This window comes from Geotrypetes seraphini, chromosome 2 (genome assembly GCF_902459505.1).
Source record: "Geotrypetes seraphini chromosome 2, aGeoSer1.1, whole genome shotgun sequence".
Lineage (NCBI taxonomy): Eukaryota > Metazoa > Chordata > Amphibia > Gymnophiona > Dermophiidae > Geotrypetes > Geotrypetes seraphini.
The window spans coordinates 40,918,147-40,941,910 of NC_047085.1; the positions used below are offsets into that span (position 1 = coordinate 40,918,147).

At 47.3% G+C, this 23,764-nt stretch overlaps 1 protein-coding gene across 2 annotated transcripts in view; it reads right to left on the bottom strand.

Moving 5' to 3' along the window:
* Positions 1 to 23,764, bottom strand: part of LOC117355587 (putative deoxyribonuclease TATDN1) — a 66,847-nt gene that overhangs the window by 19,844 nt on the left and 23,239 nt on the right. For both annotated transcript variants that reach the window (XM_033934355.1, XM_033934354.1), the window contains exons 7-9: positions 23,095 to 23,180; positions 22,933 to 22,973; positions 1,121 to 1,197 (exon numbers count right to left, since the gene is read on the bottom strand). In XM_033934355.1, coding sequence (XP_033790246.1) covers positions 1,121 to 1,197; positions 22,933 to 22,973; positions 23,095 to 23,180 — 204 coding nt within the window. The remainder of the gene's footprint in view (positions 1 to 1,120; positions 1,198 to 22,932; positions 22,974 to 23,094; positions 23,181 to 23,764) is intronic.

Here is a 23,764-nt window from a genome sequence, read left to right on the forward strand (position 1 = left end):
TCAAGTGGAAAAGGCTTCCTCTAAGGCAAGGCAAATGATGGGTTGTATCCGTAGAGGTTTTATCAGCAGGATGCCAGAGGTCATAATGCCACTGTACAGATCCATGGTGAGACCTCATTTGGAATATTGTGTTCAATTCTGGAGACCACATTACCGGAAAGATGTGCTGAGAATGGAGTCAGTTCAGCGGATGGCCACCAGGATGGTCTCAGGGCTCAAAGATCTTCCGTATGAAGTAAGGCTGAATAAATTGCAGCTGTACTCACTTGAAGAACGAAGAGAGAGAGGGGACATGATCGGGACATTTAAATATATCACGTGTCGTATCGAGGTGGAAGAGGATATCTTCCGTCTTATAGGACCTTCTTCCACCAGAGGGCATCCGCTGAAAATCAGGGGAGGGAAATTTCATGGTGACTCCAGAAAGTATTTCTTCACTGAGAGGGTGGTCGATCATTGGAATGAACTCCCACTGCAGGTGATTGAGGCCAACAGCGTGTCAGATTTCAAAAATAAATGGGATATTCATGTGGGATCTCTAATGAGGTAAGGGCAGGGGGTGGTGAGCAAAATCAAGGAGAAGGGTCAATAGAGTGGGCAGACTTGATGGGCTTTGGCCCTTTTCTGCCGTCATTTTTCTATGTTTTTTTTTTCTACATTTTGAATCAATATTCAGTAGGGTTAACAGCTTTCTTCATGAAAAAAAAAATTAAAAAAGAGGATGTGACCTTGCCCCGTTCTGCCCCACACAAACCTCATTTCTTCTTTCCCGAGTCCTGGCCATGCCTGGAGGGCCTCGGAGCATCCACGGGTGCAATGCAATGACATCAAGCGCATGTGTGCGACATCATTGTGTCGCATCCACGCATGCTCAGAGGACCTCCAGACGCAGCCCCATGCTCAGGGCCTTCCAATTGCCAGGTTTTGAAAATCCATCCAGGCATCTGAATAGTCCTCTAAAATGAGAACATGTCTGGGTTTTCCTGGATATCTGGTAACCCTAATATTCACCAAGCAGTTGTCACTGGTTCTTTAATAGGGAGAAAGACAGGTAAGCAATGCAGGGTATTTTTAATCCTATTCAAATCAGGAGGCTTAGTTTTAAGGGAAAAATACTTACCAACCATTAATTCCAATGTAAAGATCCAAATCAATTATAGCAGCTGCTTCTTCTTTGGTGCCATCAAATGAATGGACCTAAAAGGTGTTACATTTATGTTTAACATAACCATGTCTACAAAGATAAACATATTTAACATTTAATGAATAAAAAAAAAAATCACAGTTGTGTTAATCTAAGTAAGGAAAGGAGAACCAGGGTGGTGGTCTTTAGTGGGAAGACATTTGGCAGCATGTGATGAAGCTACTAAGTAATAGATTTAAAACAAACTAGAGAAAATATTTCTTCACGCAACATGTAATTAAACTTTGGAATTCATTGCCGGAGAATATGGTGAAATCAGTTAGCTCAGCGGGGTTTAAAAAAGGCATGGATAATTTCCTAAAAGAGAAGTCCACAGGCCATTATTGAGATAGGTTGAGGAAATCCACTGCTTATTCCTAGGATAAGCAGCAAAAAATCTGTTTTACTATTTGGGATCTAGCTAGGTACTTGGGACTACTGCTGGAAACAGGTTACTGGGCTTGAAGGACCTTCGGTCTGTCCCAGTATGGCAATTCGTATGGATTTAGCTCATAACCTTTTTCGGTTGTAGTGCAAGGTGAGTTACATTCAGGTACAGAAGGTATTTTCCTGTCCCTGGAAGGCTCTTAATCTAAGTTTGTACCTGAGGCTGTGGAGGGTTAAGTGCCTTGCCCAAGTTCAGGAACACTGCAGTTTGAAACAGGCTTCCCTGGTTCTCAACCTAACCATTAGGTTACATCAGGATGACCCAATTTGGGAACAACCTTTGGTTCCTTAGCTTTACCAAGGAAGCTAGGGAATGCAAGAGAAAGGGTCATTTGTGCCCTGAAAGTGAGATCCTTACTTGCATGAAGTTCAGAATGCCAAAAAATAAATTCTTAGGTCTGAATCCCAAGACCAGAGATCTGTAATTCTAGTAATACTTTTAAAACCAATAGGAGAAAATAATTTTTTTTACTCAGAGAATAGTTAAACTCTGGAAAGCATTGCCAGAGGATGTGGTAAGAGCAGTTAATGTAGCTGGTTTTTTAAAAAGTTTGGACAAGTTCCTGGAGAAAAAGTCCATAGTCTGCTATTGAGACAGACATGGTGGAAGCCACTGCTTGCCCTGGATCGGTGGCATGGAATGCTGCAACTTTTGGGGTTTTTGCCAGGTACTTGTGACTTGGACTGGCTTCCATGAAGACGGGATACTGGGCTAGATGGACCAGTGGTCTTACCCAGTAAGGCTATTCTTATGGGGAAGGAAAGAGAATATTACAGGTTTAGGGGAGAGAAAAAAGGACCTGAGGGTAGCACATCTTCATAGCTGAGGCTCTCTGCTAATGGAATAACGACATTTTACATGTTTTTCCAAATTATTTTCCAGTTTGTGGGGGGGTCATTTTCAGTTCTCTTTGTAAAACAGCTTTTTTTAATGTAAAAAATGGTCTTGTGAAAATTCTCCGCCCTCTCTGAAAGGCTTAGGTCAGAGAAGCTATTCTGGATTTTATAAACTACACGAATCGTTTTACCCAGCTAAAGTACTTGCAGAAAAAGCAGGTGCAATCATTGTGGGTGTTTTCCCATGGTAAGACTCAATGCAAACTTGTGCAAAGTTTTTAAAACAATAATCCAAAGCAAACAGCCACCCACAGAGAGGCCAATGCAATAGTGCACTTGGCTTTGTGGACAGTTTAGCTCTAATTTTATACACAATGTTAAGGTAATATGTAGAAATAAAAAAAAAGGAAAATATGATACCTTTGAAAGCTAATCGTAAACCACATTAAGTTAGTCCAATATAAAAGGTGTTTTTTTGTTTATGTTTTTATTTCTACATATTATCTTGAAGACTGGAGTAACATGGCCACAACTAGAGAATGACACGGTGACAAAATTCATCACCGTTCCCGTCCCCGCGGATAACCGCTGGAAACCATCTTCATGTCATTCTTTAAGAAGAGAGGGAAGAATCAGAGTATGAATGGCCACAACCACTGACCCGCAAGCTTTACTTTGAAGAATGCAGGTGTAGAAGGACTGAGGTTGAAACAGACACTACAGAATGACAGTCTCTGGTATCCAGAGCAGATATTGTGATGTCATAATGCCTCATTCCACCAGTGCCTATGAGCCAATCACATCAGTGATGTCACAATGGCTTCATTATCCTTGGCTCACATAAGAATCAGAGTATGAATGGCCACAACCCTGTCCCTCAAGCTTTGCATTGAAAAATGCTGGTGTAGAAGGACTGAGGTTGAAATAGACACTAGAAAATGACATGGGGAGGGAGGAAGTGACGTCACCGATGCGAACGGGAGCTTGATCTCAGAGCTCCGTTCGGGCCCGGTGCTAAATTGTCAAATTCGCTGTGAAAAAGGCACTAAACTTTATTTTCTGGCAACGGGGAGAAGAGTGCAAGGAGCAGAGACCCCATGGCAACGCGTAAAAAACTCCCGACGGAGAAAACCGGCCAGCGCACGCTGGAACAAGCGCTGAGCCGGACAGCACGTGGCAGTGCGGGCCTGGAGACCGGCGGAGGTGAGGCGGCGAACTCGAGTGGGGCTATAGCGGAGGTGGCTGCAATGGTAACCGAACCAGTCCCAGAGTGCTCCCCCGCGGACCCCCTAACCAAGATTGATATGCAGCGCTGGATTTCTGAAGTGAAAGCCGAGATTTCGGCTGTGGCGGTGCAGGTCCAGGAGGTGGTGCAGGAGCTGCGCACGGACCTCGTGGAAGTGGGCAATCGCGTAGAAGTGGTGGAAATGCGAATGGACAGCTGCGAGGAGACAATGACCGGGATGCAACGCTCCTTGGAGAGTGCCGCCGCGGATCTAGCTTCTGCTAGATAAGGTGGAAGACCTGGAGAACCCCACCCGGCGTAATAACTTGCGGGTGCGGGGCTTACCTGAATTGCCGGAATATAAGGATGTCAGCACTACCACTACTACTTTGCTTCGTTGGCTGTTGCAGAATGACACTCTAGATCCGGGTCTTGAGCGTGCTCATCGGGCACTGGGGCCCCGCACATCTGATCAGCCTAAAGATATTGTGCTGTGTCTACGGAGCTTTGTGCTTAAAGAACAGATCTTCCGTAGAGCCCGAGAAATGGGCACGGTGACCTGGGAGGGTCACCGGCTGGAATTCTATCAAGATCTGGCGGCAAGTACACTCCAGAAACGCAGGGCGTTCCGAGAAGTGACTAAGGCTCTGCAGCGTAGCAATCTGCGCTACCGTTGGATTTATCCGTTTGGAGTGGTCATTACTATCAATGGAGTGCATACCAGAGTTACTACAGTTCGTGAAGCCCGAACCCTTCTGCAACAAGCAGGCATCGAAGTTCCGGAGGAGCCTGCTTCTTCCGTGGGTGCGAGGCCCAGTCGCGTGGGGCTACCTACCGCCTCTAGATGGCAGCGAGTGGATCGAGGATCCCGAAGTGGGAGGGGGGGCCGAGGCGGTGGCCCCTCGCTTCAGAATACTGCTTCCGCTTAAAGTAGTCTCCCTTGCTGGAGGGCTGCTAACTTTGCTTTGCTGTTCCTTCCCCCTTGCGCTACCGGAGGGCTGTTCCTCCTGTGGGGGTGAAGTTTGCCCTGGGTGACTGGGCTCCTATGTTCTAGTTATGGGGAGGTGTTCTTGGAGGGACATTTCTGGACTGGATATGCTATGGAGGGGTGGGGGGTGGGATGCAGAGGGAGAGTTTGGAGGGATAGCGGGTTGGAGGTGGGGAGTGGATGGTGGAGGGTGGATGGACAGATGTGTTTGATCTGGGGTGGGTGATGTTTGTTATTTGATAATTTTGTCTAGTTGTGGGGTGGTGTGACAGGGGCCTCGGGGATTGTTACATTCCTTGTATGTTGGTGGGAGATCTGTGGACTCTCACATGGGGGAGAGGGGGGTGGGGGGGGAGGGGAGGTAGGGGGGAGGGGGTTGCTGGGGAGACAGGGGCTGGGTAGGATCTTTCTCTTTTTGGTATTCTTTGCAATATGGGGGGTTTTAGGTTAGTCTCCTACAATGTTCGGGGTCTCAATTCTCCCAATAAGAGGAGGGCTTTCTATAGGGAGCTGATCCGTTTGAAAGCGGATGTTTGCTTTGTTCAGGAAACACATCTGCTCCCGACTCATGAATATCTGGTTCGGGATTCCTGCTTTCCTCAGTCATTTTGGGCCTCTAGGGTGGGTACATCTAAGAGGGGAGGGGTGGGCATTCTCATCCGTATGGGGCTTCGGAGTGAAGTGCAAAGGGTGGTTAGGGATCCTCAGGGGCGGTATATCATGTTGGAGATTCTCATTGAGGGGTGTTTGTATTCTTTGGTCAACGTCTATGCCCCTAATGAGGGTCAGGGGGCCTTCATTCGCGATCTGGTACCTCGCATTCTCCGATTCAAGGAGGGAGCTTTGGTTTTGGGTGTGGATTTTAATCTTACGGTGACTCCGCGTTTGGATAATTCGGGGAGGGCGGACCATTATGGGAGGAGGGAGCGCAAGGCGTTGAAGGAGGCGCTGGCTGCTCTGAATGTAGTTGACAGTTGGCGCTGGCTGCATCCTTTGGATAGGGATTACACATACTTCTCTGGGCTACACACCACTTACTCTAGAATAGATGCTTTATTTGTTGAGCGGGGGCTGCTTCGGCGGGTTGAATCGGCGGGGATAGAAGCGATTACGTGGTCGGATCATGCTCCTGTGTGGACCCGATTCCGGGGGGAGGGGGGTAGCTCGGGAATGAAATTTTGGCGTTTGAATGATAGTCTCCTCGACGACCCGGAGGTCGTGGTTCAAATTGAGGGATGGTTACGGGAGTATTTGGAGATGAATTTGGATTGTGGGGCTTCGAAGGAAGCGGTTTGGGAGGGTTTGAAGGCTACGTTGAGGGGCAGATTGATTGCTTTGGCCTCAGCTCGGCAGCGTAAACGTAGGGAGGAGGCGGCGGTCTTGTTGCATACTATTGGGAGGCTGGAGAGTCTTCATAAGCGCCGACCTTGGAATGTAGTATTGCGGGAACGTTTGTTCCAGGCACGCAGAGATCTCCAAGCGTTGGATCTGGAGCGTCTACAATTCAATTTGCAGTTATTACAACAAAAATACTTTGAGTTTTCTAATAAGGCTAGCCGACTGGTAGCCCATCGATTGAAGATGAGGCAGACGCGTAATCAAATACTGTCGGTTCGGGCGGCTTCGGGTACACTGTTGCGTAAAGATGAAGATATCCGAGCACGTTTTGTAGAATACTACTCGCATCTATATTCCCCGGAAGCGGCTGGGTCCCCGCCTGCTCTTGATGATTATTTAACCTCGGTGGGAATGCCTAGGATTGCGCTGGTGGATGTGGCCCGGCTTGATCGTCCCCTAACGTTAATTGAGGCTCGAGGTGCTTTGCGTTCAATGAAACTTGGCAAATCACCTGGGCTGGATGGCTTTACTGTCCGCTATTACAAGCGGTTTCAAGATCTGTTGTTGCCTCCCCTGCTCAGCTTTCTTAACTCATTGGAGGGTACCAGTGCGCTACCGTTTTTCATGCGTTTAGCGGGTGTTACGGTGTTGGCCAAAGCGGGGAAAGACCCCCTTCATTGTGCTTCCTATAGACCGATATCCTTGCTAGGGGTGGACACGAAGATATTTACACGGATTTTGGCGGACAGACTGATGAGTTGGATACCTCGGTTGATACATCCGGATCAATCGGGCTTTGTGGTGGGGAGGCAGGTGGGGGATAACACGCGTAGGGTGTATAACCTGTTCGAGCGGGCGCGGTGTAGTGGACGGGAGGCGGTCTTCTTATCGGTTGATGCTGAGAAGGCTTTTAATAGGGTTTCCTGGCCCTTTTTGTTTCGAGTGTTAGATTATGTGGGTCTGGGCCCCCGTATGCAGGAATGGATTCGGATTCTTTACACTTGTCCTGTTGGTTGTATTAAAGTGAATGGGAGTTACTCTAATACTTTTTCTTTGGGCCGAGGAACGCGTCAGGGGTGCCCTCTCTCCCCGCTACTCTTTGCCTTGACCGTGGAACCTCTAGCGCAGCGGGTGCGGATGAATTACATTACATTACATTACATTAATGACTTCTATTCCGCCTGTACCTTGCAGTTCTAAGCGGATTACAACAAAAAGATAACTGGACATTTCCAGGAATAGGAATACAATTAACGACGTAGGGCCTAATACATCTAAACGATAGCTGGACGTTTTCAGGAAGAGGAATACAGTTAGAGGCGTTAGGTCAAAATCACATTTTGAAGGGAGGATCCTAAAAAGGGGAGAGAGGGGAGAAGAGTGGGGTTAGGAAATTAGGATGTATTTCTTGAATAGTATGGTTTTGATTTCTTTTCGAAAAGCTTTGAGGTCAGTTGAAGCTGTCAGTAGGTTGGTGATGGAGGGGTCCAATTTAGCTGCATGTGTTGCTAGTAGGTTGTCGTACATCTTTTTGCGCTTAGTTCCTTTATAAGGGGGGTAGGAGAAAGGGGACTGGGTTCTCCTTTGTCTGGAATAGAGGTTCCTATTTAGGCGGTTGTTTAAGTAGGAGGGTGCCGTTCCGTTTAATGTTTTGAATATTATGCAATATAGCTTAAATTGGATGCGGGCTTGTATTGGAAGCCAGTGTGAATCTAGGAAGGCGTTGGTGATGTGGTCAAATTTTCGAAGGGAATAGATCAGTCTGAGGGCGGTGTTCTGGACAGTCTGTAGTTGTTTTATTAGGTAGGTGGGACAAGGAAGGTAGAGGATATTGCAATAGTCCAGTAGACTTAGGACTAGGGATTGAACTATGAGTCTGTATTGAACTTTGCCGAAGAATTTTCTAATTTTGCGAAGGTTGCGCATGGTAAAGAATGCTTTTTGAGTGATTTTGTTGATTTGCACCTGAAGAGTGCAGCATCTATCTACTGTTACTCCAAGGAGTTTGAGAGTGGTCTGTATAGGATATTTGGTGGTTTTTATTTCTAGTTCTGTTATCGAGGGGGTTTTGTCTTTTTCAAGCAGTAGAAATTTAGTTTTGTCTGGATTGAGCTTCAGTTTGTGTTCTGTCATCCAGTTTTCCACTATTTCTAGGGTTTTTACCAGGTTATCTGTTGTAGTGGGGTCTTGTGAGTCAAAGGGAAGGAGTATGGTTATATCGTCTGAATCCGAATATTAGGGGGGTTTCGGTCCTGGACAGTAACTATAAGATGTCTTTGTTTGCGGATGATCTTCTTTTCACGGTGGAGGATCCCGAGGGATCCTTGCCGGCTATCTTGAAGGAGCTGGAGGAGTTCGGAGGGGTGTCGGGGTTCCGAGTTAATATTGGGAAATCTGAGCTGCTTAATGTTAATTTACCCCCTGATAGAGTGGATTTCCTACGGGCTCGGTTTCCGTTTCGCTGGGCTCAGCAGTCTATGCGCTATCTGGGGATCTATTTGGGCCCGCCCGGAACGGAGATTTATGATCTTAATTTTCCCCCGCTTTTTCGTAGTATCCAGCGCGATTTGGCCAGATGGAAGGATCAATATTTTTCATGGTTGGGTAGGGTGGAAATTGTGAAGATGATGATATTGCCTCGTCTCTTGTTCCTGTTTCAGGTGTTGCCGCTCTGGGTGAGTAGGCGTACGATGGAGGGGGTACAGTGGCGCATTTTTGCTTTTATTTGCGCTGGCCGGCGGTCTAGGGTGCGTAGGTCGGTTATGTGCTTGGGTCGGGGTGATGGGGGGTTGGCTGTCCCTGATGTGGTGAAGTATTACCAGGCGGCCCAGTTGCGTGCTCTGTTGGAGTGGCAAACGCATGACCCTAAGCTGTGGGTGGAGCTTGAGCAACGCCTGTCTGTTGGGGTTCCCCTGCTGCATAGGCCTTGGGTACCTGGGAGGATACGGCTCGAGCGAGCATTGTCATCTGTTGATACCGCTTTACGGGTCTGGAAGATGACTCGGAGCTGTCTGTTATTGGGTAGGCGCCATTCGTGGTATACGCCGCTGCGTTATAATGTGGTCTTTGCGCCTGGTTGGGGAGCGGGCGACTTTGCTAGGTGGGAGTCTCATGGACTGGTGTGTGTGGGTCAATTGTGGGATCCGCTGTCGGGCGGTCTTAGATCTTTCGCTGAGCTGCAGGGTCGGTATGATCTTCTGGATCGGGATTTGTTCCCCTACTTGCAAGTGGTTCACTATTTGCGGGCCTCGGGGGCCCTCCGGGACTTACGGGTGGGAAAGACCCCATTTGAGTTATTGTTGGGCCCGACACTCCGAAAGGGTGCTTTGTCTGCTATATACAGGTGTCTTAATGGTCGGGGGGTTCGACCCTTGCCTTATATGCTAGCCTGGGAAGGGGATTGGGGATCTGATATTTCGTTGGAGACCTGGGGAGATATCTGGAGAGAAGTCGCTTCGGCGGGCATTGCAGCTTTGTTGGTTGAGAATGGGTATAAAGTCCTCTTCAGGTGGTATTATACGCCTCAGGCTATGGCTCATTGGCGCGGAGGGGCGAATGCTCTTTGTTGGAGGGGATGTGGGCACCTACTTACACATGTGGTGGTCTTGTGGGCGGGTGAGTGGTTTTTGGCATGAGGTGTTCTCTCGGGTCTCCTGGATTCTTGCTTTGCGGGTTCCGGTTGACTGGAGACATGCCCTGTTGTTTTGGCACCCATTGGATCTGGATGGGGGAGACTCTCTATTTTGCAAATTAGCCTTCACTGCTGCCCGGTTGGCTGTAGCGTCCTTGTGGAATCAGGGGCGTTCTCCCACTTGGCATATGGTGGAGCAGCGCTTGACTTCCTGGCAGCTCCTCTACCAGTTGACGGCCTTAAGGCATGGTAAACACCATGGCTATGCACATGTCTGGCGCCGGTTTCGGGCCTCTATAGGGATTAGTGGGAGGGGAGAGCGGGGGGTTGGGTTGGTTGGTTAATTGGGAGTTTGAGCTTGGGGAGACTCTATTATTACTAATTTTCTGGGTGAGATTATGAGATCCTTTCTCTTGGGGTGGTGTGGGCATTGTGCTTTGTCTTTGGGGGGGTGGGTGGGGAGCTTGTGTTGTGGGATTGCTGATTTGTGGTTTGTATTTGAGTGGTTGGGGTTTACATGGCTGTTTTATTCGCTGACAGCACCGTTGATTTGTATCCACATGCTTGTTACTGTGGTGTGCTTTTGTTGTATACTTTGATATATTTTTCAATAAAAGTTTCCATTTAAAAAAAAAAAAGAAAATGACATGGGATTTCCCGCGGTTATCCGCGGGGACGGGAACGGTGATGAATTTTATCACCGTGTCATTCTCTAGCCACAACATCATACACAATGTTGTGGGTGCCCTATATTAAAAATAAGTTTTGTGCATGAGCTGTGCGCAGACTCTCACATTAGCATACAGTTCATTTACATTCCATGTTAATGAAGGAATTAGCTATTAAAGGCAGAAGCAGAGGAAAAAGTGGCTTAATTCAATAAAGTGTGGGACAGGCACGTGGGTCTCTTAGGGAGGAGATAGTGGATACTGCAGATGGGCAGACTGGATGGGCCATTTGGCCATTATCTGCAGTCATGTTTCTATAACAATAATTCTCTATGACTTCACAATGCAAGTGTAAAGAGCCTTAGCCAATAGGAGAGGAAGAAATAGTGGATGTTGCGGATGGGCAGACTGGATGGGCCATATGGCCTTTATCTGCCATTATGTTTCTAAAAGACCCAAAGGGTGAGCAAATGATCTTCTAACATTGATGCTCTAATGCAATGTCTGAGGAAGAGTAGGTGGTTAACTCATTCTGCAGCTGTCAGAAGAGTTAATGCTTAAACCAGAGGACATAATTTGAAGTTGGAGGGTGGTAGATTCAAGAGCAATGTTAGGAAATTCTACTTTACAGAGAGGGTGGTGGATGCCTGGAATGCACTCCCGAGAGAGGTGGTGGAGAAGAAAAAAGTGACGGAGTTCAAAGAAGCGTGGGATGAACACAAAGGATCTAGAATCAGAAAATAATATTAAATATTGAACTAAGGCCAGTACTGGGCAGACTTGCACGGTCTGTGTCCGTATATGGCTGTTTAGTTGAGAATGGGCTAGGCAGGGCTTTGACGGAGACTTCAGCAGTTGGAATCCAAGCACAGTACCTGGTAGAGTTTTGGATTCGTACCCAGAAATAGCTAAGAAGAAAAAAAAAAAATAAAAATTAAATTGAATCAGGTTGGGCAGACTGGATGGACCATTCGGGTCTTTATCTGCCGTCATCTACTATGTTACTATACCCTTTTCTTTATTGTAAGCACATATTACTACTGCTACTATTTAACAGTTCTATAGGATGAAGTTAAGAGGTGATAGGCTCAAGAGTAATTTAAGGAAATGTGTGGAACAGTCTCCCGGAGGAGGTGGTGGAGACAGAGACTGTCTGAATTCAAAAGGGCCTGGGATAGGCACGTGGGATCTCTCAGAGAGAGAACGAGATAATGGTTACTGTGGATGGGCCATTTGGCCTTTATCTGCCATCATGTTTCTATAGCGCTGAAGGGTGTGCGCATGGCACATTTTGACATTAAATAGACAGTCCCTGCTCAGAAGAGCTTACAATTTAACTTGGACAGACATGATATAGAGAGTTGGGGATGCAGAACCCAAGGTGAGAAGAGTTAGGAGTTGAAAGCAGTCTCAAAGAGGTGAGCTATTAACTTGGACTTTAACACTGCCAGAGATGGAGCCTGCCAAAGGGATTCAGGCAGTTTGTTCCAGTCATGCAGCGCAGCAAGACAGAAAGGACGGAGTTTAGATACGACACACAGATTATTTCTGGCTTCCTTGAAGGGGGTGGCTAGAAAAAACAATGGCAGAAATAAGGAGCTGAGAGGGTGGATCAAAAACAAAAGTCATTCTGAAAATCTATTTGAAACCTACAGAACATTCAAACACATCTAAAGAGGAATACAATTGTTCATGTAAATTTGCAAGTGATTCAGTCCATAAAGTAACTGAATTAAATCATCCCCTCCTGACTCACCACCGTTACAATGCACTCATCTCCATTTTTATTGTAACAACATAGCATAAAAATTCATTTCTATACCGCACAACCCATAAGTTCTATGCGGCTCACAAAAATTAAGAACTAAAACAATTGAATAAAATATTTCAGTACCCTAAAATTTAGAAAAATATATTTTCAATTGCTTCCTAAAATGTTGGTAGGACATAGGGCTCCTTTTACAAAGCTGTGATATTGCGCTTAACACGCATTGAATTGCCACGCGCGCTACACGCTAATGCCAGCATTGAGCTAGCGTTAGTTCTAGCCACATAGCACGGGTTTAGCGCGCGCTAAATTGCTGCATGCGCTAAAAACACTTTCGCAGCTTAGGAAAAGGAGCCCATAGAGTTCAATAACATGGAGGGGCATAAATGAAAGGAACATCTAAGTCCGTTTTCATCCAAGTTGCAAGTCGTCCAAGGTAAAAAATAGCTTAGGACACATTTTCGAAAAATACGTCTAAATTTGTTTTTGTTTCGAAAATCGTCTAACTATACGTCCTGCTGATCTGATCATCCAAGCCGCTAAATTGTCCATCTTTATACCACATTTTCATCCAAGTCAAAAACGCCTAGAACAAGCCCTGTTGGACGTGGGAGGGGTCTGCAAAGCAATGTTACTTACCGTAACAGTTGTTATCCAGGGACAGCAGGCAGCTATTCTCACTAGTGGGTGATGTCATCCGACAGAGCCCCGATACGGACGTCTCACAAGCATGTCTTGCTTGAAGAAACTCAGAAGTTTTGAGATGCCCGCACCGCGCATGCGCCAGTGCCTTCCCGCCCGATGGTCCGGGCGTGTCTCCTCAGTTCAGGTAGCTAGCAGAGAAGCCAACCCAGGGGAGGTGGGTGGGACGTGATGTCCCTGGATAACAACTGTTACGGTAAGTAACATTGCTTTATCCCAGGACAAGCAGGCAGGTATTCTCACTAGTGGGTGACCTCCAAGCTAACCTCAATGGGATGGTGGGAGAGTTGGCAACTTAGGAGAATAAATTTTGTAACACTGTTTGGCCAAACTGTCCATCCCTTCTGGAGAAAGTATCCAGACAATAATGAGAGGTGAATGTATGAACCGAGGACCAAGTGGCAGCCTTACAAATCTCCTCAATCGGTGTCGATCTGAGGAAGGCTACAGAGGCTGCCATTGCTCTGACCCTATGGGCTGTAACCCTACAGGGAAGGGGTAATCCAGCCTGGGCATAGCAGAAAGAGATACAAGCTGCCATCCAGTTGGAGATGGTGCGCTTCGATACAGGTCGTCCCAACTTGTTTGGATCAAAGGAGACAAAAAGTTGAGGAGCAGTTCTGTGTGGTTTGGTGCAATCCAAGTAGAAAGCCAAAGCACGTTTACAGTCCAGAGTGTGTAGAGCTGATTCTCCAGGATGAGAATGAGGCTTTGGAAAAAACACTGGAAGTACAATGGATTGGTTAAGATGAAATTCAGAGACCACTTTAGGTAGGAATTTTGGATGAGTGCGGAGGACCACCTTGTCATGATGGAATACTGTGAAAGGTGGGTCCGCCACCAAGGCCTGAAGCTCACTGACCCTGCGAGCAGATATGAGGGCCACCAGAAAAACCACTTTCCAAGTGAGAAACTTTAGTGGAGCCTTGCCCAGAGGCTCAAAAGGGGGTTTCATAAGCTGAGAAAGGACAACATTGAGATCCCAAACCACTGGAGGCGGTTTGAGAGGAGGATTGACATGAAAAAGTCCTTTCATAAATCTGGAAACCACAGGATGGGCAGAGAGAGGTTTCCCTTGCAGAGGCTGATGGAAAGCCGCAATAGCACTCAGGTGGACTCGTATAGATGTAGACTTGAGACCAGACTGAGACAGGTGTAGAAGATAGTCCAATACAGAGGATAGGGAGGCTCGCTGAGGCTCCTTGGAATTGGAAACACACCAGGAAGAAAATCTAGTCCATTTCTGGGAGTAGCATTGACGAGTAGCAGGCTTCCTGGAAGCCTCCAAGACATCCCTCACCGCCTGGGAAAACTGGTGAGGAGTTACGTTGAGAGGAACCAAGCTGTCAGGTGGAGAGACTGCAGATTGGGATGAAGCAGTGATCCTTGATGTTGAGTAAGTAGCAACGGAAACACTGGAAGAAGAACCGGCTCCCTGCTGCTGAGTTGAAGCAGAAGGGAGAACCAAGGTTGCCTGGGCCACCGAGGAGCTATTAGAATCATGGTGGCCTGGTCGGATCTCAACTTGACTAGAGTCTTTTGAATGAGAGGAAACGGAGGAAACGCATACAGAAAGCGATTCCCCCAATCCAGCAGAAAGGCATCTGCCTCGAGGCGATGAGGAGTGTAGATCCTGGAGCAAAAGCGAGGCAGTTTGAAGTTGTGAGTAGCCGCAAAGAGGTCTATCTGAGGCGTCCCCCATTGAGCAAAGATCTGATGAAGGGGGTCGGAATGGAGAGTCCATTCGTGAGGCTGGAGGAGACGACTCAAGTTGTCCGCCAAGACATTGTCCTTCACCTGAATGTAGACAGCTTTGAGGAAGGCGTTGTGGCGAACCGCCCAATCCCAGACTCTGAGAGCTTCCTGGCAGAGGGAGGCCGAGCCCGCGCCCCCCTGCTTGTTTACATAATACATGGCCACCTGATTGTCTGTGCGAATCAGGACCACCATGTCGTGAAGCAGATGTTGAAATGCTTGAAGAGCATTGAAGATGGCTCTGAACTCCAGAAGATTGATTTGATGGAGTCGGTCCGCACTGGTCCAGAATCCCTGAGTGCGAAGCCAATCCAGATGCGCTCCCCAGGCATAGGTCGAGGAATCTGTCGTGAGGACCTTCTGGTGGGGAGGAGAGTGAAACAGCAAACCTCTGGATAGATTCAAAGAGGTCATCCACCAAAGTAGAGACTGCCGAAGAGCAGGAGTGACGATGATGTGTCGAGTCAACGGATCCGACACCTGAGTCCACTGAGATGCCAGGGTCCACTGAGGAATCCTGAGATGGAGTCTGGCGAACGGCGTCACATGAACTGTAGAGGCCATGTGGCCCAGGAGGACCATCATGTGTCTCGCTGAGATGGACTGGTGAGAAGACACAGACTGGCAGAGATGAAGAAGAGCATCCAGGCGCTGAGGAGGAAGGAATGCTCTGAGACGTATGGTATCCAAGACCGCCCCGATGAAGGGGAGCGACTGTGTAGGCTGTAGATGAGATTTGGGAAAGTTGATCTCGAATCCCAAACTCTGCAGGAACAGAATCGTGGACAGGGTCGCCGAGATGACCCCCGAGGCCGAGGGAGCCTTGATGAGCCATTTGTCGAGGTAGGGAAATACCTGAAGACCCTGGTTCCGGAGTGCAGCGGCCACCACCACCAGACACTTCGTGAAGACTCTGGGAGACGAGGACAGACCGAAAGGGAGCACTCGGTACTGTAGATGCAGATGTCCCACCCGAAATCTGAGGAACTTGCGAGAGGCCGGATGAATGGGAATGTGAGTGTAGGCCTCCTTGAGATCCAGAGAGCATAACCAGTCATTCTGCTCGAGGAGGGGGTAGAGAGAAGCAAGGGTCAGCATGCGAAACCTCTCTTTGACTAGGAATTTGTTGAGGACCCTGAGGTCCAAAATGGGTCGCAGGTCGCCCGTCTTCTTCGGAACAAGGAAGTACCGGGAGTAAAACCCCCGGTTGTGTTGGTCCACAGGGACTGGCTCGACGGCATGAAGCCGGAGCAAAGCCTGAGCTTCCTGAAGAAGAAGGGCGGTCTGAGTCAAGTTGGAAGGATACTCTCTTGGAGGTTGGTCCGGAGGGACCCGATGGAATTGAAGAGAGTACCCCTCCCTGATGATAGTAAGGACCCAGAGGTCGGTGGTTACGGCCTCCCAGCGATGATAAAACTGATTGAGGCGCCCTCCGATGGGAAAAACAGGGGGAGGCAGAACGAGACTGGTTATGCCCTCGACGAGACAGTCAAAAAGGCTGAGGAGCCTTAGGGACAGCAGACGCCTGGGACTTTTGCTGAGCCTTTTGGGGGGGCTGCCGCTTTGCAGGTTGCTGTGCAGGCGGAGCTTGCCTTGGCTGATAGCGTCGCTGATAGATCAATGGCGGTCGAGAGGGTCGAGACTGCTGAGACTTAGGCTTCGGCCTAAGAATGGACTGGAAGGACTTTTCATGATCAGACAACTTCTTCGTGACTAATTCGATGGATTCGTCGAAAAGATCCGTCCCAGCACACGGGACGTTCGCCAGGCGGTCCTGAAGATTCGGGTCCATGTCAATGGTCCGCAACCAGGCCAAACGGCGCATCGCCACAAAGCAGGCCACCGCTCTGGCCGAGAGCTCAAAAGCATCATAGGCCGATTGCATCAACTGAAGACGAAGCTGGGACAGCGAAGCAACCACTTCCTCAAACTCAAATCGAGCCTGAGACTCGATGTATGGCGTGAATTTTCGAAGCACAGGTAGAAAAAAATTCCAAATAGGTGGCAAAGTGGAAATTATAATTCAGGACTCGAGACGTCATCATAGCATTCTGATAGATGCGTCGCCCAAACTTATCCATGGTTCTGCCCTCGCGGCCCGGAGGCACCGAAGCATACACTTGGCCTGGATGAGACCTCTTGAGCGAGGATTCGACCAAGAGGGACTGATGAGAAAGCTGAGGTCCCTCGAAGCCCTTATGATGCACCGTGCGGTACCGAGCATCCAACTTTCCAGGGACCGCAGGGATAGAGTAAGGAGACTCAAAGCACCTCATGAAGGTCTGATCGAGGAGCTTATGCAAGGGTAGGCGTAAGGACTCGGCCGGAGGACGAGGCAAGTGCATGGTATCGAGATACTCCTTTGAGTATCGAGACCCTGCATTGAGAGTAATGTCCATGTCATCCGCCATTTGTCTGAGAAATGAGGAAAAAGACAGCTGGTCCGCCAGCGCCGGTCTTCGAGAAGGACTAGACGAAGTCGAGGCTTCGGGCTCCACCGAGGCCTGTGAACAACAGGGCGAATAAAAAACCTCAGGATCCTCGAACTCCGGGCCCGGAGGAGGAGACCCAGCTGAAGCAGAATATCCCATCCGGGGCAACTTCTTCTGAGGCGAGACTGTCGAGTGTCGAGAGGAATGCCTCGAAGAATGTCTGGATCGATGCCCCTCTCGATGCCTGGACGGGGATCAAGCCCGCCTGTGAGAATACTGGTCCCCAGAAGCCTCCAAGGAGCAGATAGGACTCGACACTGTCGATCGAAGAGGTGGAAGATTAGGTACCTCCCCAGAAGCCGCCCAGGCTTGATAGGGGGTCCGGAAGAACACGTCCTGCCCCCTGCTATGCCCAGGACTGGGAGGCCTCGAAGGTGGACGCCACACTGTGTCATGGGGCGGAGTAATAGGCTCCAAAGGAGGCAGTTCACTAAGGGAGGCTTTTCTCGAGGGAATCAGTTCCAAGGGAGGCATCTCTCCAGAAGGGGCCTTCCTCGATGGAATCAGCTCCAAGGGAGGCATGTCACTAACCGAGGACCGCCTCGATGAGCCGGACACCACCCGTCGCTCCACCACACCGAGCAACGAGGTCGAGTGGCGCGGAGGAGGGGGAGGCCCGCCCCTCGGGACCGGAACCGGGAGGTCACCCTGGATCGAGGCAATTAGCCGGGGACCCATGGTGTGCATGAGTTCCACAAACTGAGCCTCCAGAAGGGACTTCAACGAAGCCGATATGGAGGGATCTGCACCAAACGGGGGCCCTTCCGTACGGTCTCCGCGCTCTTTCGGTGCAGCGTGCTTCTGCTTGCCAGCCTTCGGCACTTTAAGCACCACCGGTGGAACTATGGGGGTCGGTACCTGTTCTGAGGAGACAGAGGAAGGCACCGGCGCCGAGGATGAGGCCGAAACCGGCGTGAACGAGGCCGGTTTCAGAAGGCCCGAAGCAGCCGGGGAGGCAGAGGCTTTAGTCAAAGCTGTAGGATCCAACGAAGCTTCCATCTTGAACATGGACTCCCACAGCAGGCAGCGGCGCTTAAACGCTTGCGCCGTCAAAGTGGAGCAAGGCTGGCACGATTTCGGGAAGTGATCCAGACCCAGACACTGGAGGCAGCGTCGATGCGGGTCCATGAGCGAAATCGCGCGCTGGCACTTGCTACACTTTTTAAAACCGGTGATCGGCCGGGACATAGGCCGGAAAAGCTCCGCCGCAAGGTCGAAGGCGCGGGGCCCCAGCCACGCGGCCGACCCGGTGTTGGAAGAAAATTTTTTTTTTTTTTTTTGAAAAAAGAAATCAAAGAAAGAAACAAACGCACGGGAGAGCCAAAAGAACCCAACCCGCGGCAATATAGAAGGCAAAAAACAGATTCAATGGGCGCAGACTTGAAGTTGAACTTCTCAGCTCCGCGGAAGAAAAAGAACTGAGGAGACACACCCGGACCATCGGGCGGGAAGGCACTGGCGCATGTGCGGTGCGGGCATCTCGAAACTTCTGAGTTTCTTCAAGCAAGACATGCTTGTGAGACGTCCGTATCGGGGCTCTGTCAGATGACATCACCCACTAGTGAGAATACCTGCCTGCTTGTCCTGGGATAAAGTGATGGACTGAACACCCAGACATGGCACCCAAATAGTGGGGTACCTTACAGGGCACTGCTGTGAACTTCACAAAAAGGGTGCAATATCATCATCTCACTACAGCACCCTTATAGGTCACAGTGAACCCCCCCCCAGATCACCTCCAGAATCCCCTAGACCCACTTATCTACCACCCCAATAGCCCTTATGGCTGCAGGAGCCACTTATATGCCAGTACAAAAGGGTTTTGGGGGTATATAGGGGAGTGTACATGTTTCAGTATCAATGCAGTGATTACAGGGATTATGGGCATGGGGCCTCCTCTCCATGGGTCCCTAACCCACCCCCAAGACGGCTTAAGATGCCTCTGTGCAGGTCGACTAGGCTTTCCTATGCCGGGCTGCCAGGTGATGATGGTCTGGAGGCTGAATTTTAAAGGAACCCCCGCAAATGTTGAAAAACTGCAAATATGGTTTTTAGTGGGGGAGACAGGAGAGAGCAGCCGGAGTGCCGGCAAGTAAAGGAAATCACTCGCGGTATGCTTCGACCGCCTCTTCCTGTACTAAAAGTCAGGCCTCACCAATCAGGAGCTGCGTATCAAAACAGCTCCTGATTGGTGAGGCCCGACTTTAGTGCAGGAAGAGGCGGTCAGAGCACACCATGAGCGATTTCCTTCACTCGCTGGTGTTCTGGCTGCTCTCTCCTGCCCGGTCATTCGCGGTCAGAAAATACTGCGAATGACTGGGAGCACGAATCGCCGACCGCAAATTTGTGGGGGAGCACTGTAATAGAAAACTTTCAAATGTTCCTTTAGTACTAAACAAAAAAAAGAAAAGGAACTCTACAATCAATAGGAAAGTAAAATTACAAAGTAAATTCTAATTAAAACAGAAAAAAGACTAAAACTTAAAATACAATTATGAAAAGCAGCAACTGCAAATCTCTCCCCCAATGTTTGAACCAATATGATACTAAATATCCTCTGATTGAAAAAGCAATTAAGAGTATGCCAATCCGAAAAGATAAGTTTTTAACAGACTTCTAAATTTAATATGTGAGAGTTCACTGCGTAATTCTAATGGCAACGAATTCCATAGAAAAAGTACAGAAGCAAAAAAGGCAGAATTAAATGTAGAGGTTAATCTCACTAAGTGAACTGAAGGCAAGCATAATTGATGACCATTAGTAGAATGTCAATTTCTAGTTGGTCTATTTGGGATCAAAAGATTAGCTAAATATTCTGGTTGCCCTGTCCATGATGCTTTGAAAGATAGAGTCATAGCTTTATGCATTAGTCTTGCCTTTATCAGAAGCCAATGCAAATCTTTCAGGAGCAGAGTGACATGGTTATATCTACGGGCGGTTGTTAGTACCCTAATGGCAGTATTTTGGATAGTTTGCATTTTTTTTAAAGAGCTATCTTTGGAAGACCAGTGTAAATAATATTGCAGCAATTCAATCATGAGATAACCAAAGTGTGTATCAAAGACTCACAAGTTTTGTCTATGTACGTGTAACCAAAATATTTTTTTTTATTTACCTGGATGGATTTTATTTTATTTTGATATTTGGCTGGTTTAATGCTGTGTTTGCATGAGCGATTGTTGGAATTCCAGACTACTGATGGCTGCAACAGGTCTGATGACCTCATGTAAAAGTCAACAGTGCTGGGGAGAGTTCTAAAACTGCCGGGGAGAGCAGTTGAGGGGTGTTGAGTTGGTTTGTTGGCAGAGACAGGTGTCTGTTTTGTGTTGTCTCTGTGGAATTGGTTTTTAAGGATAAATTGGATGTTTATTAGAGATTAGAAATTAGCTATTGATTGGATATTGGATGTTTATTGATATTTGGATATTTATTGATTATTAATTAAACCTTGGTTTAATAAAAAGTGGGTGGGATTAGTTTTTAGGGAAATTACAGTGTTTATTATTTTTTAGCCATCAACTAGGGATATAGGGTTTTGCTTCCTTTGGGTTTTTTTTTAGTTAGGGAGTAGGTACACCATTTGTTGAAGCTGAATCTCCTGGAAAGAAAAAGCGCTGGTACCCAACGGCTCTGCAGAGAAAAAAAAGAAAGAACACCTGGACCCTGTGAGGAAAAAAATTTATTACAAAAAACTAAATTCTTTGAGAAAGATTTTATTTGGAAACTTATTCTAAAGCTGTATAGATATATACATTTTATTAGATTTGTATAAACAAACTAATAAAAACTTTTAAAATCAGAATTTGTTTAAAAGGTTTCACTTATTGTTCACCCGGTATCTTTATATTTTATGCTAACTTTTCCCTCTTTTTAGAAACATTCTCACTTTGACTTGTAAGGTAACCTGACTACAGAAGGTGAAGTAAGTGAGAATTGATATTCAAAGAGGGAGGGGTTACATAAGGACGTATCAATCGAATTTGACGTAACAATGTAAAGCAAGACCTAACCACAGAAGTTAATTTGAATTTGAATGATAGAGAAACATCTAATTGTACACCCAAATATCTCATATTTTCCAAAAGTCTAATTGGCTGATTGTGAAGTGTGGGTGCTATAGTAGGTGAGCTAGAAGTACCTGTAATCCAAATCCTGGTAGTTTTTGATGATTCAAGACAAGCTTATCAATCATGTCAAAACAGGACTGTAAGGGTACTAAATCAAACCTATTCAATCTTTGGGGAACCACTAATAAGAAATCATCCATGTAGAAATAGATCTTAATTTGGAATTATTGAATCCTAGCTGCCAAGGGACTCAGAAAAATGATAAATAATAATGGGGAAAGTACCGACCCCTGAGGTACACCACTAGTAAGTTTACTAGAATAAGAAATTGAAGATGAAAATGATTCGCTAAACGATCTGTCCTTTAAGAAAGATTCAAACCATTTCAGGACAGTGCCAGATAAACCTAAAGATTCAAGTTGGGATAACAAGAAAATATGACTTACTAAGGTCAAAAGCTGCAGAAAAGTCTAGAGATATTAACAGTACCATTTCACCCTAGTCTAAAGAAGTATAAGGAGAAATTAGGTTCTTACCAGTTAATTTTCTTTCTGTTAGCCTGTTGACTCATATAGTCCTTACGAATGGTTCAGACTCTGATGAACTCTAAAGTGCCCCGCTTGCCTGAGGCTATGCCCGCCCTGCGTCTTGGGGGGGGGCACTACCCGGGGGTGTCTGCGGGAGTTCCGCAAATACCACCCTGGTATGATGTCATCAGTACACAGAAGGCACCAGCGAGAAGGCCGTGAAGCAGCCTGTGAGTGCTGCTGGCCCGATGCTCCTCTGCCCGAAGGTATTATGGTCGCGGTCAGCGGGGATCAGTTGGGAGGGAAAGATGGAGGGACAGCGGGAGTTCGGCTGCGTAAATGGTTGCTCAAGGGTTTTGCTGCACAAGGGATAGAAGCTGGGCAAGGGTTCTGCTGCACGAGGGATGGGAGGGAGGGAAGCTGGGCAAGGGTTCTGCTGCACGAGGGATGGGAGGGAGGTAGGGAATGATTGAAGCTGGGCAAGGGTTCTGGTGCACGAGGGATTGGAGGGAGGGAAGGATGGAAGCTGGGCAAGGGTTCTGCTACACGAGGGATAGGAGGGAGTGAAGGATGGAAGCTGGGCAAGGGTTCTGCTGCACGAGGGATTGGAGGGAGGGAAGGATGGAAGCTGGGCAAGGGTTCTGCTACACGAGGGATAGGAGGGAGTGAAGGATGGAAGCTGGGCAAGGGTTCTGCTGCACGAGGGATTGGAGGGAGGGAAGGATGGAAGCTGGGCAAGGGTTCTGCTACACGAGGGATTGGAGGGAGGGAAGGATGGAAGCTGGGCAAGGGTTCTGCTGCACGAGGGATGGGAGGGATAGAAAGATGCTGCAGAGGGAAGGCACAAAGGAATGGGTGAGAGGGGAGGAAAGATACTGCACATGTGGGTGAAAGGAAAGAGGAAGAATTGGGGTGAAGGATAGGAAGGGAGAGATGATCATGTACATGACAAAAATAAGCCCTACCCAAAAATAAGACCTAGTGCCTTTTTGGGCCCCAAATAAATATAAGGCACTGTCTTATTTTCACGGAAACACGGTATGTTTATAGGTGTGTATACGTAATCATTTTATGGATTGCTCAGTTGTGGAGAGTTTGTATGAACAGATTGATTAGTGCTTAAGTTTTTAATTTGGAATTAAAAAAACCTCTAGCATTAGGACTTAAGATGAAACAAGAAAAGCTTCAATGTCAATAAAAAGAGAACCATTGCATATCCTCTTGCCCTGGAAGAACTTGCCAAGTAAAAGCGAGAGATGTTCTCCAATGCAGTGAGAAAGAGACCAAGCAAAGAATGTACTTACTACTCCTCCAACGCATCGGTCTCGATTTTTCCTCATTATATCTGCAAAATAAAAGCAGAACAAGTCAAACATCATGAAAGAGGGAAACAAATACTCAGAATAAAAGCTTAGCTTCTTTAATAAAAATCTTTGTTGTTGTATGCAATGATCAAAAGAACCTACCTAAAAATTCCTTGTGTGAATTTCTACAATGCAAGAACATTGGTAACTTTGTTTGCTCCGACAGGTCAAACTGTTTTTCAAAATATCTGTGTAAAAAATACAATTTAAAATATTTATTTTGCATTTTTAAAATTACAATAAATTAATAAATCTCTCAAAGAGCTTCCCAGAATTCTTACTACAATGCTCTACTTAGGGTACAACTGCTGACTGTTGGAAATATACTGCTCCAGATGGCATCGATCTTTGGCAACAACAAATCTTAATGACCAGTAGGAGGCATTAGGATTAGAAAGAGGCAGGGTTTCACTCTATATCCTACAGAATCTGTCTCCATTCTTTTCAGATTACATCCCTAAGAAGTAGTGCAGATGGATGAAAACACCACAATGTAAATACTGTAGCTAGAGAACAGCATGAAACGGTGGCTGGTCAAATGCACGCAAGACAATCGCGCAAATCGAATGAAACCATCTAGTGCAGGACAATGTGCAATCCTCTTTTACCTCCCTTTCAAGGAAATAGCAGGTGATAATTTAAAAATAAACCTTTATACAGTTTCTTATTCGAACATAACCGTTGGCTTTAAATTACATGAATCCAATCAAAAGATTGTTTAAATCCCTAGACCAGGGGTCCCGAAAACTATGGCCCTGTAAGCAGGACTGGC